Source organism: Aquarana catesbeiana, linkage group LG03, assembly GCF_042186555.1.
Source record: "Aquarana catesbeiana isolate 2022-GZ linkage group LG03, ASM4218655v1, whole genome shotgun sequence".
Lineage (NCBI taxonomy): Eukaryota > Metazoa > Chordata > Amphibia > Anura > Ranidae > Aquarana > Aquarana catesbeiana.
In genome coordinates this window covers 691,156,070-691,174,239 of record NC_133326.1, presented here as the reverse complement: position 1 = coordinate 691,174,239, position 18,170 = coordinate 691,156,070, and the positions used below count along the sequence as shown (strand labels likewise).

At 52.8% G+C, this 18,170-nt stretch overlaps 1 protein-coding gene across 1 annotated transcript; it reads left to right on the top strand.

The window, feature by feature from the left end:
* Positions 1-12,867: 12,867 nt before the first annotated feature.
* On the top strand, positions 12,868-13,812 carry LOC141134175 (olfactory receptor 11L1-like). Its single transcript, XM_073623759.1, has one exon. The coding sequence runs from the start codon at positions 12,868-12,870 to the stop codon at positions 13,810-13,812; it is 945 nt and encodes a 314-aa protein (XP_073479860.1).
* Positions 13,813-18,170: the final 4,358 nt, after the last annotated feature.

Sequence of the window (18,170 nt, the reverse complement as noted above, 5' to 3'; positions counted from 1 at the left end):
CAGCCAGCACAGAGTGACACCATGCCAGTGACCAGACAGAGCCACAGTCACTTACTGCTGATAAGGATCATCCAGCCTGAGCCCAGTCAGTGCCAGTCCTGGCCGGAGCCGCCGCTGACTATTCCCGCTGCCCGCAGCCGCTCTCCGCTGCTCTGCAGCACATTGCCATTTGCCAGCATCGCACGGAGAAATAACAGTTCAACTTCTCTCCTGAGCAGCCTGAGCCTCGTCCGAGTCCTCCTCCAGGCTCCCGCACACGAGGTCCGCAAGTTTGCTGCCTGCAGTGCCAGACATTGACAAACTTCTAGGACAGGTTGGTATACTGTGTTACACTCACACTTTGTTATAGTGAGCATGCCCACACTCCGTTCTGCTGCTGTCCCCCTCCGTTCTGCTGCTGTCCCCCTCCAGTTTTCCTCCATGTCCCCCTCTGTTCTGCTGTCCCCCTTTGTTCTTCCTCTGTGTCCCCCTCCGTTCTGCTGCTGTCCCCCTCCGTTCTTCCTCCGTGTCCCCCTCTGTTCTGCTGTCCCCCTTTGTTCTTCCTCTGTGTCCCCCTCCGTTCTGCTGCTGTCCCCCTCCGTTCTTCCTCCGTGTCCCCCTCTGTTCTGCTGTCCCCCTCCGTTCTTCCTCCGTGTCACCCTCTGTTCTCCTGTCCCCCTCTGTTCTACTGTCCCCCTCCATTCTTCCTCTGTGTCCCCCTCCATTCTGCTGCTGTCCCCCTCTGTTCTACCTCCGTGTCCCCCTCTGTTCTTCTGTCCTCCTCCATTCTTCCTCTGTGTCCCCCTCCGTTCTGCTGCTGTCTCCTTCCATTCTTCCTCCATGTCCCCTTCTGTTCTGCTGTCCCCCTCCATTTTTCCTCCGTGTCCTGCTCTGTTCTGCTGTCCCCCTCCGTTCTTCCTCCGTGTCCCCCGCTGTTCTGCTGTCCTCCTCTGTTCAGCTGTCCCCCTCCGTTCTTCCTCCATGTCCCCCTCTGTTCTGCTGTCCCCCTCCATTTTTCCTCCGTGTCCCCCTCCATTCTGCTGCTGTCCCCCTCCGTTCTTCCTCCGTGTTCCCCTCTGTTCTGCTGTCCCCCTCCGTTCTTCCTCTGTGTCCCCCTCTGTTCTGCTGTCCCCCTTCATCCTTTCTCTGTGTCCCCCTCTGTTCTGCTGTCCCCCTCCGTTCTTCCTCCGTGTCCCCCTCTGTTCTGCTGTCCCCCTCTGTTCTGCTGTCCCCCTCCGTTCTTCCTCTGTGTCCCCCTCCGTTCTGCTACTGTCCCCCTCCGTTCTTCCTCCGTGTCCCCCTCTGTTCTGCTGTCCCCCTCCGTTCTTCCTCCATGTCACCCTCTGTTCTGCTGTCCCCCTCTGTTCTGCTGTCCCCCTCCATTCTTCCTCTGTGTCCCCCTCCATTCTGCTGCTGTCCCCCTCTGTTCTACCTCCGTGTCCCCCTCTGTTCTTCTGTCCCCCTCCATTCTTCCTCTGTGTCCCCCTCCGTTCTGCTGCTATCCCCTCTGTTCTTCCTCCCTGTCCCCCTCTGTTCTGCTGTCCCCCTCCGTTCTTCCTCCGTGTCCCCCTCTGTTCTGCTGTCCCCCTCCATTTTTCCTCCGTGTCCCCCTCCATTCTGCTGCTGTCCCCCTCCGTTCTTCCTCCGTGTTCCCCTCTGTTCTGCTGTCCCCCTCCGTTCTTCCTCTGTGTCCCCCTCTGTTCTGCTGTCCCCCTTCATCCTTTCTCTGTGTCCCCCTCTGTTCTGCTGTCCCCCTCCGTTCTTCCTCTGTGTCCCCCTCTGTTCTGCTGTCCACCTCTGTTCTGCTGTCCCCCTCCGTTCTTCCTCTGTGTCCCCCTCTGTTCTGCTGTCACCCTTTGTTCTTCCTCTGTGTCCCCCTCCGTTCTGCTGCTGTCCCCCTCCGTTCTTCCTCCGTGTCCCCCTCTGTTCTGCTGTCCCCCTTTGTTCTTCCTCTGTGTCCCCCTCCGTTCTGCTGCTGTCCCCCTCCATTCTTCCTCCGTGTCCCCCTCTGTTCTGCTGTCCCCCTCCGTTCTTCCTCCGTGTCACCCTCTGTTCTGCTGTCCCCCTCCATTCTTCCTCTGTGTCCCCCTCCATTCTGCTGCTGTCCCCCTCTGTTCTACCTCCGTGTCCCCCTCTGTTCTTCTGTCCCCCTCCATTCTTCCTCTGTGTCCCCCTCCGTTCTGCTGCTGTCTCCTTCCGTTCTTCCTCCATGTCCCCTTCTGTTCTGCTGTCCCCCTCCAGTTTTCCTCCGTGTCCCGCTCTGTTCTGCTGTCCCCCTCCGTTCTTCCTCCGTGTCCCCCTCTGTTCTGCTGTCCCCCTCTGTCCAGCTGTCCCCCTCCGTTCTTCCTCTGTGTCCCCCTCTGTTCTGCTGTCCCCCTCCATTTTTCCTCCGTGTCCCCCTCCATTCTGCTGCTGTCCCCCTCCGTTCTTCCTCCGTGTCCCCCTCTGTTCTGCTGTCCCCCTCCGTTCTTCCTCCGTGTCCCCCTCTGTTCTGCTGTCCCCCTTCATCCTTTCTCTGTGTCCCCCTCTGTTCTGCTGTCCCCCTCCGTTCTTCCTCCGTGTCCCCCTCTGTTCTGCTGTCCCCCTCTGTTCAGCTGTCCCCCTCCGTTCTTCCTCTGTGTCCCCCTCTGTTCTGCTGTCCCCCTCCATTTTTCCTCCATGTCCCCCTCCATTCTGCTGCTGTCCCTCTCCGTTCTTCCTCCGTGTCCCCCTCTGTTCTGCTGTCCCCCTCCATTCTTCCTCTGTGTCCCCCTCCGTTCTGCTGCTATCCCCTCCGTTCTTCCTCCCTGTCCCCCTCTGTTCTGCTGTCCCCCTCCGTTCTTCCTCCGTGTCCCCCTCTGTTCTGCTGTCCCCCTCTGTTCTGCTGTCCCCCTCCGTTCTTCCTCTGTGTCCCCCTCTGTTCTGCTGTCCACCTCTGTTCTGCTGTCCCCCTCCGTTCTTCCTCCGTGTCCCCCTCTGTTCTGCTGTCACCCTCTGTTCTTCCTCTGTGTCCCCCTCTGTGCTGCTGTCCCCCTCTGTCCTTCCTACATGTCCCCCTCTGTTCTGCTGTCCCCCTTCATCCTTTCTCTGTGTCCCCCTCTGTTCTGCTGTCCCCCTCCGTTCTTCCTCCGTGTCCCCCTCTGTTCTGCTGTCCCCCTCCATTCTTCCTCTGTGTCCCCCTCCGTTCTGCTGCTATCCCCTCTGTTCTTCCTCCCTGTCCCCCTCTGTTCTGCTGTCCCCCTCCGTTCTTCCTCCGTGTACCCCTCTGTTCTGCTGTCCCCCTCTGTTCTGCTGTCCCCCTCCGTTCTTCCTCTGTGTCCCCCTCTGTTCTGCTGTCCACCTCTGTTCTGCTGTCCCCCTCGGTTCTTCCTCTGTGTCCCCCTCTGTTCTGCTGTCACCCTCTGTTCTTCCTCTGTGTCCCCCTCTGTGCTGCTGTCCCCCTCCGTTCTTCCTCCGTGTCCCCCTCTGTTCTACTGTCCCCCTCTGTTCTGCTGTCTCCCTCTGTTCTTCCTCCGTGTCCCCCTCCGTTCTGCTGCTGTCCACCTCTGTTCTGCTTTCCCCCTCCATTCTGCTACTGTCCCCCTCCGTTCTTCCTCCGTGTCCCCCTCTGTTCTGCTGTCCCCCTCTGTTATGCTGTCCCCCTCCATTCTTCCTCTGTGTCCCCCTCCATTCTGCTGCTATCCCCCTCCGTCCTTCCTCCCTGTCCCCCTCTGTTCTGCTGTCCCCCTCCGTTCTTCCTCCGTGTCCCCCTCTGTTTTGCTGTCCCCCTCTGTTCTGCTGTCCCCCTCCGTTCTTCCTCTGTGTCCCCCTCTGTTCTGGTGTCCCCCTCCATTCTTCCCCTGTGTCCCCCTCCGTTCTGCTGCTATCCCCCTCCGTTCTTCCTCCATGTCCCCCTCTGTTCTGCTGTCCCCCTCCGTTCTTCCTCCGTGTCCCCCTCTGTTCTGCTGTCCCCCTCTGTTCTGCTGTCCCCCTCCATTCTTCCTCTGTGTCCCCCTCCGTTCTGCTGCTATCCCCCTCCGTTCTTCCTCCCTGTCCCCCTCTGTTCTGCTGTCCCCCTCCGTTCTTCCTCCGTGTCCCCCTCTGTTTTGCTGTCCCCCTCAGTTCTTCCTCCGTGTCCCCCTCTGTTCTGCTGTCACCCTCTGTTCTTCCTCTGTGTCCCCCTCTGTGCTGCTGTCCCCCTCCGTCCTTCCTCCGTGTCCCCCTCTGTTCTGCTGTCCCCCTCCATTCTTCCTCCCTGTCCCCCTCTGTTCTGCTGTCCCCCTCCGTTCTTCCTCCGTGTCCCCCTCTGTTCTGCTGTCCCCCTCTGTTCTGCTGTCCCCCATCCGTTCTTCCTCCGTGCCCCCCTCTGTTCTGCTGTCCCCCTCTGTTCTTCCTCCGTGTCCCCCTCTGTTCTTCTGACCCCCTCCGTTCTTCCTCCATTTCCCCCTCTGTTCTACTGTCCCCCTCTGTTCTGCTGTCTCCCTCTGTTCTTCCTCCGTGTCCCCCTCCGTTCTGCTGCTGTCCCCCTCCGTTCTGCTACTGTCCCCCTCCGTTCTTCCTCCATGTCCCCCTCTGTTCTGTTGTCCCCCTCTGTTCTGCTGTCCCCCTCTGTTCTGCTGTCCCCCTCCGTTCTTCTTCCATGTCCCCCTCTATTCTGCTGTCCCCCTCTGTTCTTCCTCCGTGTCCCCCTCTGTTCTGCTGTCCCCCTCCATTCTTCCTACGTGTCACCCTCTGTTCTGCTGTCCCCCTCTGTTCTGCTGTCCCCCTCCATTTTTCCTCCGTGTCCCCCTCTGTTCTGCTGTCCCCCTCCATTCTTCCTCTGTGTCCCCCTCCATTCTGCTGCTGTCCCCCTCCGTTCTTCCTCCATGTCCCCCTCTGTTCTGCTGTCCCCCTCCGTTCTTCTTCCGTGTCCCCCTCAGTTCTGCTGTCCCCCTCCGTTCTGCTGTCCCCCTCCATTCTTCCTCCGTGTCCCCCTCCATTCTGCTGCTGTCCCTCTCCGTTCTGCCTCCGTGTCCCCCTCTGTTCTGCTGTTCCCCTCCGTGTCCCCCTCTGTTCTGCTGTCCCCCTCCGTTCTTCCTCTGTGTCCCCCTCCGTTCTGCTGCTATCCCCCTCCGTTCTTCCTCCCTGTCCCCCTCTGTTCTGCTGTCCCCCTCCGTTCTTCCTCCGTGTCCCCCTCTGTTTTGCTGTCCCCCTCCATTCTTCCTCCGTGTCCCCCTCTGTTCTGCTGTCACCCTCTGTTCTTCCTCTGTGTCCCCCTCTGTGCTGCTGTCCCCCTCCGTCCTTCCTCCGTGTCCCCCTCTGTTCTGCTGTCCCCCTCCATTCTTCCTCCCTGTCCCCCTCTGTTCTGCTGTCCCCCTCCGTTCTTCCTCCGTGTCCCCCTCTGTTCTGCTGTCCCCCTCTGTTCTGCTGTCCCCCATCCGTTCTTCCTCCGTGTCCCCCTCTGTTCTGCTGTCCCCCATTTGTTCTTCCTCCGTGTCCCCCTCTGTTCTTCTGACCCCCTCCGTTCTTCCTCCGTTTCCCCCTCTGTTCTACTGTCCCCCTCTGTTCTGCTGTCTCCCTCTGTTCTTCCTCCGTGTCCCCCTCCGTTCTGCTGCTGTCCCCCTCCGTTCTGCTACTGTCCCCCTCCGTTCTTCCTCCATGTCCCCCTCTGTTCTGTTGTCCCCCTCCGTTCTTCCTCCGTGTCCCCCTCTGTTCTGCTGTCCCCCTCTGTTCTGCTGTCCCCCTCCGTTCTTCTTCCGTGTCCCCCTCTATTCTGCTGTCCCCCTCTGTTCTTCCTCCGTGTCCCCCTCTGTTCTGCTGTCCCCCTCCATTCTTCCTACGTGTCCCCCTCTGTTCTGCTGTCCCCCTCTGTCCTGCTGTCCCCCTCCATTTTTCCTCCGTGTCCCCCTCTGTTCTGCTGTCCCCCTCCATTCTTCTTCTGTGTCCCCCTCCATTCTGCTGCTGTCCCCCTCCGTTCTTCCTCCATGTCCCCCTCTGTTCTGCTGTCCCCCTCCGTTCTTCTTCCGTGTCCCCCTCAGTTCTGCTGTCCCCCTCCGTTCTGCTGTCCCCCTCCATTCTTCCTCCGTGTCCCCCTCCATTCTGCTGCTGTCCCTCTCCGTTCTGCCTCCGTGTCCCCCTCTGTTCTGCTGTTCCCCTCCGTTCTTCCTCCGTGTCCCCCTCTGTTCTGCTGTCCCCCTCTGTTCTTCCTCCGTGTCCCCCTCTGTTCTGCTGTCCCCACCCGTTCTTCCTCCGTGTCACCCTCTGTTCTGCTGTCCCCCTCTGTTCTGCTTTCCCCTCCATTCTTCCTCGCTGTCCCCCTCCATTCTTACTCTGTTTCCCCCTCCATTCTGCTGCTGTCCCCCTCCATTCTTCCTCCATGTCCCCCTCTGTTCTGCTGTCCCCCTCCAGTTTTCTTCCGTGTCCCCCTCTGTTCTGCTGTCCCCCTCCATTCTTCCTCTGTGTCCCCCTCCGTTCTGCTGCTGTCCCCCTCCGTTCTGCTGCTGTCCCCCTCCAGTTTTCCTTCGTGTCCCCCTCTGTTCTGCTGTCCCCCTCCGTTCTTCCTCTGTGTCACCCTCTGTTCTGCTGTCCCCCTCCATTCTTCCTCTGTGTCCCACTCCATTCTGCTACTGTCCCCCTCCGTTCTTCCTCCGTGTCCCCCTCTGTTCTGCTGTCTCCCTCCGTTCTTCCTCTGTGTCCCCCCCCGTACTGCTGCTGTCCCCCTCCGTTCTACCTCCGTGTCCCCCTCTGTTCTGTTGTCCCCCACTGTTCTTCCTCTTTGTCCCCCTCCGTTCTGCTGCTGTCTCCCTCCGTTCTTCCTCCATGTCCCCTTCTGTTCTGCTGTCCACCTCCAGTTTTCCTCCGTGTCCCCCTCTGTTCTGCTGTCTCCCTTTGTTCTGCTGTCCCCCTCCGTTCTTCCTCCGTGTCCCCCTCTGTTGTGCTGTCACCCTCTGTTCTTCCTCTGTGTCCCCCTCTGTGCTGCTGTCCCCCTCCGTCCTTGCTCCGTGTCCCCCTCTGTTCTGCTGTCCCCCTCCATTCTTCCTCCGTGTCCCCCCTCCATTCTGCTGCTGTCCCCCTCCGTTCTTCCTCCGTGTCCCCCTCTGTTCTGCTGTCCCCCTCCATTCTTCCTCTGTGTCACCCTCTGTTCTGCTGTCCCCCTCCATTCTTCCTCTGTGTCCCACTCCATTCTGCTACTGTCCCCCTCCGTTCTTCCTCCGTGTCCCCCTCTGTTCTGCTGTCTCCCTCCGTTCTTCCTCTGTGTCCCCCTCCGTTCTACCTTCGTGTCCCCCTCTGTTCTGCTGTCCCCCACCGTTCTTCCTCTTTGTCCCCCTCCGTTCTGCTGCTGTCTCCCTCCGTTCTTCCTCCGTGTCCCCCTCTGTTCTTCTGTCCCCCTCCATTCTTCCTCTGTGTCCCCCTCCGTTCTGCTGCTGTCGCCCTCCGTTCTTCCTCCATGTCCCCTTCTGTTCTGCTGTCCACCTCCAGTTTTCGTCCGTGTCCCCCTCTGTTCTGCTGTCCCCCTTTGTTCAGCTCTCCCCCTCTGTTCTTCCTCCGTGTCCCCCTCTGTTCTGCTGTCCCCCTCCATTCTTCCTCCGTGTCCCCCCTCCATTCTGCTGCTGTCCCCCTCCGTTCTTCCTCCGTCGTGTCCCCCTCTGTTCTGCTGCCCCCCTCTGTTCAGCTGTCCCCCTCCGTTCTTCCTCCGTGTCCCCCTCTGTTCTGCTGTCCCCCTCCGTTCTTCCTCCGTGTCCCCCTCTGTTCTGCTGTCCCCCTCTGTTCTGCTGTCCCCCTCCGTTCTTCCTCTGTGTCCCCCTCTGTTCTGCTGTCCCCCTCTGTTCTGCTGTGCCCCTCCGTTCTTCCTCCGTGTCCCCCTCTGTTGTGCTGTCACCCTCTGTTCTTCCTCTGTGTCCCCCTCTGTGCTGCTGTCCCCCTCCGTCCTTGCTCCGTGTCCCCCTCTGTTCTGCTGTCCCCCTCCGTCCTTCCTCTGTGTCCCCCTCAGTTCTGCTGTCCCCCTCTGTTCTGCTGTCCCCCTCTGTTCTTCCTCCGTGTCCCCCTCTGTTCTGCTGACCTCCTCCGTTCTTCCTCCGTGTCCCCCTCTGTTCTACTGTCCCCCTCTGTTCTGCTGTCTCCCTCTGTTCTTCCTCCGTGTCCCCCTCCGTTCTGCTGCTCTCCCCCTCTGTTCTGCTACTGTCCCCCTCCGTTCTTCCTCCATGTCCCCCTCTGCTCTGTTGTCCCCCTCAGTTCTTCCTCCGTGTCCCCCTCTGTTCTGCTGTCCCCCTCTGTTCTTCCTCCGTGTCCCCCTCCGTTCTGCTGTCCCCACCCATTCTTCCTCCGTGTCACCCTCTGTTCTGCTGTCCCCCTCTGTTCTGCTTTTCCCTCCATTCTTCCTCGCTGTCCCCCTCCATTCTTACTCTGTTTCCCCCTCCATTCTGCTGCTGTCCCCCTCCGTTCTTCCTCCATGTCCCCCTCTGTTCTGCTGTCCCCCTCCAGTTTTCTTCCGTGTCCCCCTCTGTTCTGCTGTCCACCTCCATTCTTCCTCTGTGTCCCCCTCCATTCTGCTGCTGTCCCCCTCCGTTCTGCTGCTGTCCCCCTCCAGTTTTCCTTCGTGTCCCCCTCTGTTCTGCTGTCCCCCTCCGTTCTTCCTCTGTGTCACCCTCTGTTCTGCTGTCCCCCTCTGTTCTGCTGTCCCCCTCCATTCTTCCTCTTTGTCCCACTCCATTCTGCTACTGTCCCCCTCCGTTCTACCTCCGTGTCCCCCTCTGTTCTGCTGTCCCCCACCGTTCTTCCTCTTTGTCCCCCTCCGTTCTGCTGCTGTCTCCCTCCGTTCTTCCTCCGTGTCACCCTCTGTTCTGCTGTCCCCCTCTGTTCTGCTTTCCCCTCCATTCTTCCTCGCTGTCCCCCTCCATTCTTACTCTGTTTCCCCCTCCATTCTGCTGCTGTCCCCCTCCGTTCTTCCTCCATGTCCCCCTCTGTTCTGCTGTCCCCCTCCAGTTTTCTTCCGTGTCCCCCTCTGTTCTGCTGTCCCCCTCCATTCTTCCTCTGTGTCCCCCTCCGTTCTGCTGCTGTCCCCCTCCGTTCTGCTGCTGTCCCCCTCCAGTTTTCATTCGTGTCCCCCTCTGTTCTGCTGTCCCCCTCCATTCTTCCTCTGTGTCCCCCTCCGTTCTGCTGCTGTCCCCCTCCAGTTTTCATTCGTGTCCCCCTCTGTTCTGCTGTCCCCCTCCATTCTTCCTCTGTGTCACCCTCTGATCTGCTGTCCCCCTCTGTTCTGCTGTCCCCCTCCATTCTTCCTCTGTGTCCCACTCCATTCTGCTACTGTCCCCCTCCGTTCTTCCTCCGTGTCCCCCTCTGTTCTACTGTCTCCCTCCGTTCTTCCTCTGTGTCCCCCCCCGTACTGCTGCTGTCCCCCTCCGTTCTACCTCCGTGTCCCCCTCTGTTCTGCTGTCCCCCACCGTTCTTCCTCTTTGTCCCCCTCCGTTCTGCTGCTGTCTCCCTCCGTTCTTCCTCCATGTCCCCTTCTGTTCTGCTGTCCCCCTCCAGTTTTCCTCCGTGTCCCCCTCTGTTCTGCTGTCCCCCTCTGTTCAGCTGTCCCCCTCCGTTCTTCCTCCGTGTCCCCCTCTGTTCTGCTGTCTCCCTCCGTTCTTCCTCCGTGTCCCCCTCTGTTCTGCTGTCCCCCTCTGTTCTGCTGTCCCCCTCCATTCTTCTTCCGTGTCCCCCTCAGTTCTGCTGTCCCCCTCCGTTCTGCTGTCCCCCTCCATTCTTCCTCCGTGTCCCCCTCCGTTCTTCCTCCGTGTCCCCCTCCATTCTGCTGCTGTCCCTCTCCGTTCTTCCTCCGTGTCCCCCTCTGTTCTGCTGTTCCCCTCTGTTCTGCTGTCCCCCTCCGTTCTTCCTCCGTGTCCCCCTCTGTTGTGCTGTCTCCCTCTGTTCTTCCTCTGTGTCCCCCTCTGTGCTGCTGTCCCCCTCCGTCCTTCCTCCGTGTCCCCCTCTGTTCTGCTGTCCCTCTCCGTCCTTCCTCTGTGTCCCCCTCTGTTCTGCTGTCCCCCTCCGTTCTTCCTCCATGTCCCCCTCTGTTCTGCTGTCCCCCTCTGTTCTGCTGTCCCCCATCCGTTCTTCCTCCGTGTCCCCCTCTGTTCTGCTGTCCCCCTCTGTTCTTCCTCCGTGTCCCCCTCTGTTCTGCTGACCCCCTCCGTTCTTCCTCCGTGTCCCCCTCTGTTCTACTGTCCCCCTCTGTTCTGCTGTCTCCCTCTGTTCTTCCTCCGTGTCCCCCTCCGTTCTGCTGCTTTCCCCCTCTGTTCTGCTGTCCCCCTCCGTTCTGCTACTGTCCCCCTCCGTTCTTCTTCCATGTCCCCCTCTGTTCTGCTGTCCCCCTCCGTTCTTCCTCTGTGTCCCCCTCTGTTCTGCTTTCCCCCTCTGTTCTGCTGTCCCCCTCCGTTCTTCCTCCGTGTCCCCCTCTATTCTGCTGTCCCCCTCTGTTCTTCCTCCGTGTCCCCCTCTGTTCTGCTGTCCCCCTCCATTCTTCCTCCGTGTCACCCTCTGATCTGCTGTCCCCCTCTGTTCTGCTGTCCCCCTCCATTCTTCCTCCGTGTCCCCCTCTGTTCTGCTGTCCCCCTCCATTCTTCCTCTGTGTCCCCCTCCGTCCTGCTGCTGTCCCCGTCCATTCTTCCTCCGTGTCCCCCTCTGTTCTGCTGTCCCCCTCTGTTCTGCTGTCCCCCTCCATTCTTCTTCCGTGTCCCCCTCAGTTCTGCTGTCCCCCTCCGTTCTGCTGTCCCCCTCCATTCTTCCTCCGTGTCCCCCTCCGTTCTTCCTCCGTGTCCCCCTCCATTCTGCTGCTGTCCCTCTCCGTTCTTCCTCCGTGTCCCCCTCTGTTCTGCTGTTCCCCTCCGTTCTTCCTCCGTGTCCCCCTCTGTTCTGCTGTCCCCCTCTGTTCTTCCTCTGTGTCCCCCTCTGTTCTGATGTCCCCACCCGTTCTTCCTCTGTGTCCCCCTCTGTTCTGCTGTCCCCCTCTGTTCTGCTGTTCCCCTCCATTCTTCCTCGCTGTCCCCCTCCATTCTTACTCTGTGTCCCCCTCCATTCTGCTGCTGTCCCCCTCCGTTCTTCCTCCATGTCCCCCTTGTTCTGCTGTCCCCCTCCAGTTTTCTTCCGTGTCTCCCTCTGTTCTGCTGTCCCCCTCCATTCTTCCTCTGTGTCCCCCTCTGTTCTGCTGCTGTCCCCCTCCGTTCTGCTGCTTTCCCCCTCTAGTTTTCCTCCGTGTCCCCCTCTGTTCTGCTGTCCCCCTCCGTTCTTCCTCTGTGTCACCCTCTGTTCTGCTGTCCCCCTCTGTTCTGCTGTCCCCCTCCATTCTTCCTCTGTGTCCCACTCCATTCTGCTGTCCCCCTCCATTCTTCCTCCGTGTCCCCCTCTGTTCTGCTGTCCCCCTCCGTTCTTCCTCCATGTCCCCCTCCGTTCTGCTGTCTCCCTCCGTTCTGCTGTCTCCCTCCGTTCTGCTGTCCCCCTCCGTTCTGCTGTCCATACCACCTGTCTAAACTGGTTACCACTGTTTTCTTTTTTCCCAAAAAATTGGCAAAAAAAGTATCAAAAACCATCTTTTTTGGGTGGGTGCGGGGGGGGGGGAGTGTCCCTGAATCGCAGTTTGAAAATGTGGTCACCCTACCGCCGTATGGTAAGTGTGTCCACCCTTTGTGGTAAGCGTACCTAATTCTTCCATCATCTTACCTGTATGTTGGTAAATGCTACAGTATATGAAGAGGCCTGTTCAGCTATACCCACTGGTTGAAAAGGCATCACTTTCATACATTCTCTTCATATGGGACTTCACTGCACTTATATTTTATTTTGAGTCACGGACAGTTCTTTGTGGCTCTTTTTTCCCCACAGTCATCTTATATATATTTGCTGTTTATATTTGACAGCTTTTTTTATGACTTGTATGATTTATATATTATATGTTTGTGTTTGATTTACAAATTGTCCCCAGTTACACACTCATCCCTGAGGGATGCTCTGATATTTTGATTTTCACATTAGCGCAGCATTTATATATTTTCTTTTACTTTCTTTTTACTTTGTTAAAGAATCTTTTGACCCTGAGAAATTTAGAAGTGCTTATATTGCTCATATTGCTTATATTGCTCAGGCAGCTGTCTCTCCAGTGGCCATGATATTAGATCATGTATTGTGTGGGACGCTTGGAGGGGGACTGGTGCTTCTGAGGAGTGACTGGCTAAACCCAGTAAGAAGAAGGGGAAACAGGTGACTGTGCCATCATCATCATCATGGTGAAGGACATGGAGTGGCACCATCATCCATCATAAATTTTGGGACAAAAAACATTATGATGCTTTGTGTTGACTTTGCAATATAAACTGTATTTATGCTTTGAAAAAATGTGTGTATTCCTAAAACAAGCTGTAACAAAAGTTCATTTTACAGCTAGACTTCTGGGTGCAGCCCCCCTCTCCTCCCCCCACCCCTCCTTATACTTACCTGAGCCCCATCTGAATCTAGCAATGTGCATTACAGCAGCGTCTCTTCAAGGCTTCTCTCTCCTCATTCGCTTAAACAGCAGCGGGAGCCATTGGCTCCCGCTGCTGTCAATCACACCCAGTGAGCCAATGAGAAAAGAATGGGGGGGTGGGGCCAAGCCACGCTCTGTGTGTGAATGGACAATGTCCATTCACAGGAGCATGGCTCAGGAGTAAGCCTGCTCGAGTGCCCCCAATAGCAAGAGGCTTGCTATTGGGGGCACTCGGCAGGGGTAAGGAGCCAGGACTCCAGGATTGAGGGACCAAAAAAGTAAGTTGGGCCTGCTCTGTGCAAAACCAATACACCAAGTCCCTTTAAGATAATGGCAGATTGAGTGGACAGCTCATTGTTACCAATTGCTTTGATGTTCTCCCCTTATACTATCTGTATGATCAAATATTTTACTCTCCTACCGGACAGGTCAACCTCCTGGCTATTACAATGTGTCAAGGGAATCAAACAAAAGTCTCAGAAATCTATCTACTTGGAGTACAAGGTCTAGGCAACTTCAAACTTCTATTCTTCACTGCCCTACTTTTAGTATACATTGTAATAGTGACCGGAAACCTTTTAATTATCCTTCTAGTGTCAACAAATAGTAATTTCAAAATTCCAATGTTCATCTTTCTCCAGCACCTTGCTTTTGCTGATGCCCTCCTAGCCACTTGTGTTATACCAATGATGGCAGAGATAATATTAAAGACAAAGGGGAAAATGTCTGTTGTTTGCTGTATCACACAAATGTATTTCTATTATATGTTTGGGTTTGTGCAATGTTTTCTTCTTGCTGTAATGTCTTACGATCGATATGTTGCTATTTGTAAACCTTTACGTTACATTTTAATTATGAACCGCAGAATCTGCTTTTTGTTGGGTTGTGGTTGTTGGGTATTAAATTGCAGCCTATGTTCAATTGAATTTATTTGGATAACTCAGTTTCATTTTTGTGGCCCCAGTGACATTGATTACTTCTTTTGTGATTTGGGTCCAGTTATGCAATTGTCCACCTCAGACACGTCTATCGTACAATGGCTAGACTTCACATATTCTGTCCTAGTCTTATTCTGTGCTCTTACCTTTATCATCGGCACATACATCTACATTTTTATGATCATTCTCAAGATTTCATCTTCTAGTGCCAGAAAAAAATCTTTTTCAACATGTAGTGCCCACCTGATCTCTGTGGGTGCATATTATGGGTCCTTAATCACTATTTATGTGAATCCATCCAGTGAGATGTCACCTAACGTGAACAAATACAGCTCTTTATTGTACATTGTAGTGACCCCATTGATGAATCCTGTCATATACAGCCTGAGGAACCAGGAGATAAGACAAGCTCTTCAAAAAAAGTTGAGAAAGATAGCAGTGAAGCAATTTACATAGAGATATGTGAATATTCAAAAGGAGAAGGAGTGACATGAAATAACTAATCTTCTGTTTAAGGAGAACTGCCATGCACTTCTCATGGTGGACTCTATCTGACCCTTACAATGTACATTCCTTTTCAGAGCTCTGGCTTCCCGCTCTCATTGAAACCCAATAAACATTTGTATTGCAATTGTATCTAAATCCAAGAATAAAAATGTAATGCATCGGATCTTATCAGTCCTTAGTTGTGATGGCTACATTGGGGTTTTTTTAGGATTTTTTTTTTCTTTTTTTTCACTTAGTGATCATACCAGTAACACACTTCCTGTCCTAGGAAATTATTATATATATATATATATATATATATATATATATATATATTATAGGAATAGCTGCAAAATATCTCTCTCTCTTTCTCTCTCTCTCCTCTCTCTCTCTCATCAAAGCTCAGATTCCAAACCCAAGCTCCATTAGAAATCAGTAATAACCATTTTTTGGGCTAATAGGCAAGGTATTGTCAAGAAAAGCCCATGGAGTGCTTGGCAGTGGCCCTGGGCATACAGTATGTACTAATAAACAAAATAAAATAAATCTGTCAGAGGGCTTTTTTTAGGTGACTTAAAAAAAAAAAACTGTAGCACTACCCCCATAGGAGCTGCATGATTACTGTCTAGGTCTTCCCAAACTACAGCCCCACAGCCAGACACACAAGAGGCTCATTTATTCTTTATTCAAGAACCAGTCTAGGGGATGTTTTTGTTTTTATTTTTTAGGGTTGAGGGAATTGGTGGGATACTCCAAAGATAACAACTATGTATAACTTGAGGCCTTGGTACTCCTTTCTGAGCAAGCTATATTGAAGTCCAGGCTTGCAACAAACAGCAGACTTCAGCTTAAGAAGCTTAAGATGCTTAAGACAAAAGCAGAGACCCTTTAAGTAGGAGATTATCTGGACAAAGCTCTGCAGGATACCAGCTTGTGTCCCCTTTAACAGACCCACAACTGATTATAAGGCATCAGAGGGGTAGCTAAAGAAGAAGGTCCCCAAGGACAGATGGCAGACTCCTCCAAATCTTCTTAGTGACACCTGCCAGTGATACCAGACCGATCTTTGGCAGACAGCTCCCCTCAGTCAGCTTCTCCTTAGCACCTGAGTCTCAGCATTCCTCCCTGCAGGTCACCCACCTGAGGCTTCATCATTAGCAGCTTCTGCCTGGGAGGGCAGCATGCCCCCCATGCTGGGTTAATCGACTCAGAGCTGTGTGCTCATTGAATATATATAATAACACACCATGCCATCAGAGCCTGCCTCTCTGGGATAGGCCAGAGCTGTATCAATATTCATGCTACCATCTGCATAGCTTCACATTATCCAGAAACTTCTCAAGTTTCCTGTATACACAGGAATCTATAGGCCAGACTGGCAGTAGCTGAATGCACTGAGCATACCTTACTGGCAGATTACAGCTTCACTGGATACAGTGAGCAGAATATGCTTTTGCCTATCAACAAATGAGGTGCAATGTAAAAAAGGGGGGTTTTCCTTGTAAATGATCGGATATTGAATTAAATGTTATTACTCCGGGTGTGAACATTCTGTAAATCAGTCCTTGTTTTTCCTTCTCTCTCACCCCGGAGGTAATTTCATGAAAAAATTCTTTATGAAAATAAAAGAAAAACAACCCAACTGTAAATATTATGTTGCATGTACCCAGCTCATTCTACGTGCAGATTGTATGGCCTTTCCAGGTATATGTATTTTCCCCAGGTGCTTAAAATTCCACCTTCAATACTAGACTAGTTGCCATCTCACAAACTAGTCCAAAATTGTGTATCTATGTTTGTAGGAAATATGCCTAAATAATGTTGGGTTATTTGTAATTTGGCATAATTTTTTTTTGTAGGCTTACTTTCTCTCAACTTTGAGTATTTTCATTTGTTGAGAACCAACAATAACCAACAGTAAAACATGGACCGTATAGACACCGATATATAAAAATTAACACATTTAATTGAGTTACATCTTAAAACATGATTAGAGATCATACAGTAAAACTTCATTAAAGTCAAACCATCAGGCTGAATAGTAGTTGGTAGCTGTGGCTCAAATAGGCCCCAATAGAAGGCCACATTAAAGCAACGAAGATGCTTGAGCTGTAATAAGACCCAAGTCAATGGTGTGGGAGAAGATAGCCCAATAGTGTTCTGCTCTACTTTTTTGTGATCGCTTCTTCAGGAGCTTTGAAATACTCCAGATTAATAAAAAAAAAAAACCATATACAATAAGAATACAAAGAGTGTCTTGTATTTATGAGTATTACATACAAAGATAGGAAAGACTTACAAAAATTCCACATAAAATAGTAGATACTAGAGGCGGCAAGTGGAGACACTGATGGCGAGCACAAAGGCGAATGTGGGGACATGTACACTGCTGGAGACAATGATCTAAAGATCAAACATACCAACTTGGGGAGTCGTGTACCATTTATTATCTATTCATATTATCATTTATTTCGGATGCATGCTGGCTTGCACAACAAATAAATTGCCTACAGGGGGATGGTGGGGGGGACACAACCATTTTTCCCTTTAATTGTAGGGACTGATTTTTGTGGGGTTAAATAATATGTATCATGCAAAGTGTGCCATGGAGCCACAGTCATTGGTGGGCATTGAGAAAGGTGGGTGCCGTATAGGGACAGTTTATTGTAACACACCATTTCACATCTTACAGCATTCGCTGCCTTTAAATATTTTAGCATTTAGTCATATGACATCTCAGAGCCACAAAGGAAGTTGGTGCTGGAAACCGATAGCTATTAAATGATAGGAATGTATCACAGATTTCAGGTCCTTGTGTGATTGATGTCTGGGGAGGCACCTCTAATCAGGGTCACTGGCCCAACAAATCTTATTAGCGCTGACCCAAGGGGCAAGTGCTCCCATTGCCCCAGACCAGTCCTCTCCTAGCTGGAAATTATTGCATGCACCAATGTGGAATGATCCTGTGTGAGATAATTTTACATAATGTAAAATAGCTAGACTATGACCTCTACATAATAGCAGGACTATGTTGTAGGCTTAGTACTAGGTCAATGTGTGATACTGACCTTATAAAAAAAAAAATCAGTAGTTACTCCAGAGACTTCTTTTACACATAGCTCATTAGCAGCAAATACACAACTATATCAACAAAGGACCAGTGATAGAATTCCCAGAGGACCTATTAATATATGTCTGAAACTATAAAATGATCTTCGACAATTCAGATCTGTAGATAACAGATGCTCATGGGAGATCAGTAGTCAATAGCTGCCCTTGCGTCGTTTTCGTTCCGTCGGACTAGCAAATAGAAGAACGTTTTTTTCTATAGGAATCGAGTCCGTCGGAAAGATTTGAAACATGTTCTATTTCTAAGGCCCTTCAGATTCGTTCCGTCGGACCTTTTCTGCTGGAAAGTCCGGTCATGTGTACGCGGCATTAATGCCGCGTACACACGAGCAGACTTTTTGTCGGACTAAACTCCAAAGAACTTTTCGACAGAGTTCCGACAGAGTTACGACAAAACAGACTTGCCTACACACGATCACACCAAAGTCCGATCCTTTCTAATGTGATGACGTACGACCGGACTAGAATAAGGACGTTCATAGCCAGTAGCCAATAGCTGCCCTTGCATCGTTTTTGGTCCGTCGGACTAGCATACAGACGAACTGATTTTTCAATAGGAATCAAGTCCGTCGGAAAGATTTGAAACTTGTTCTATTTCTAAGGTCCGTCAGATTTTTAGACAGAAAAGGTCAGATGAAGCCCACACACATGATCAAATTGTCTGATGGATTCGTTCCGTCGGACCTTTATTGCCCAAAAGTCCGCTCGTGTGTACGCGGCATAACACTTGTGAAGGCTCTGGCAATAATCATTTCCGTGATTTTCTTTCCATAAAGTAAACACATTTCAACCATATCTCATGTGAACAGGTCTTTGGTTCCATCCTTGCTTTAGTAACATCCACCTCTAAATTTCCATTCCACCAAAAGTAGTCTCTCAGGGGCTCAATGAAGACGTTGACCTTGTAGAAGTAATTTTGGTGATGCTGACTAGCAAACTGGTGGTTCTAGAGTCAATTCTACTAGCACTAGAAATATCTCCTTGGCCAGAATTATATCACTACTATTAACCTCATCAGATAATACTTGCGCTTGGCCAAGAACCTGGGGATCAAAAAGGCTAGGAGAAGATATACTCCAGGTGGAAGCTTCATAGAAGGAATAGGAAGTCTATACCTTGCACTGTAAGGTAAATAACCTGCACCAAGAACCTGCAATACTTCAAATTCTAAGCTGTGAATACCCCATGCTAGTATCCTG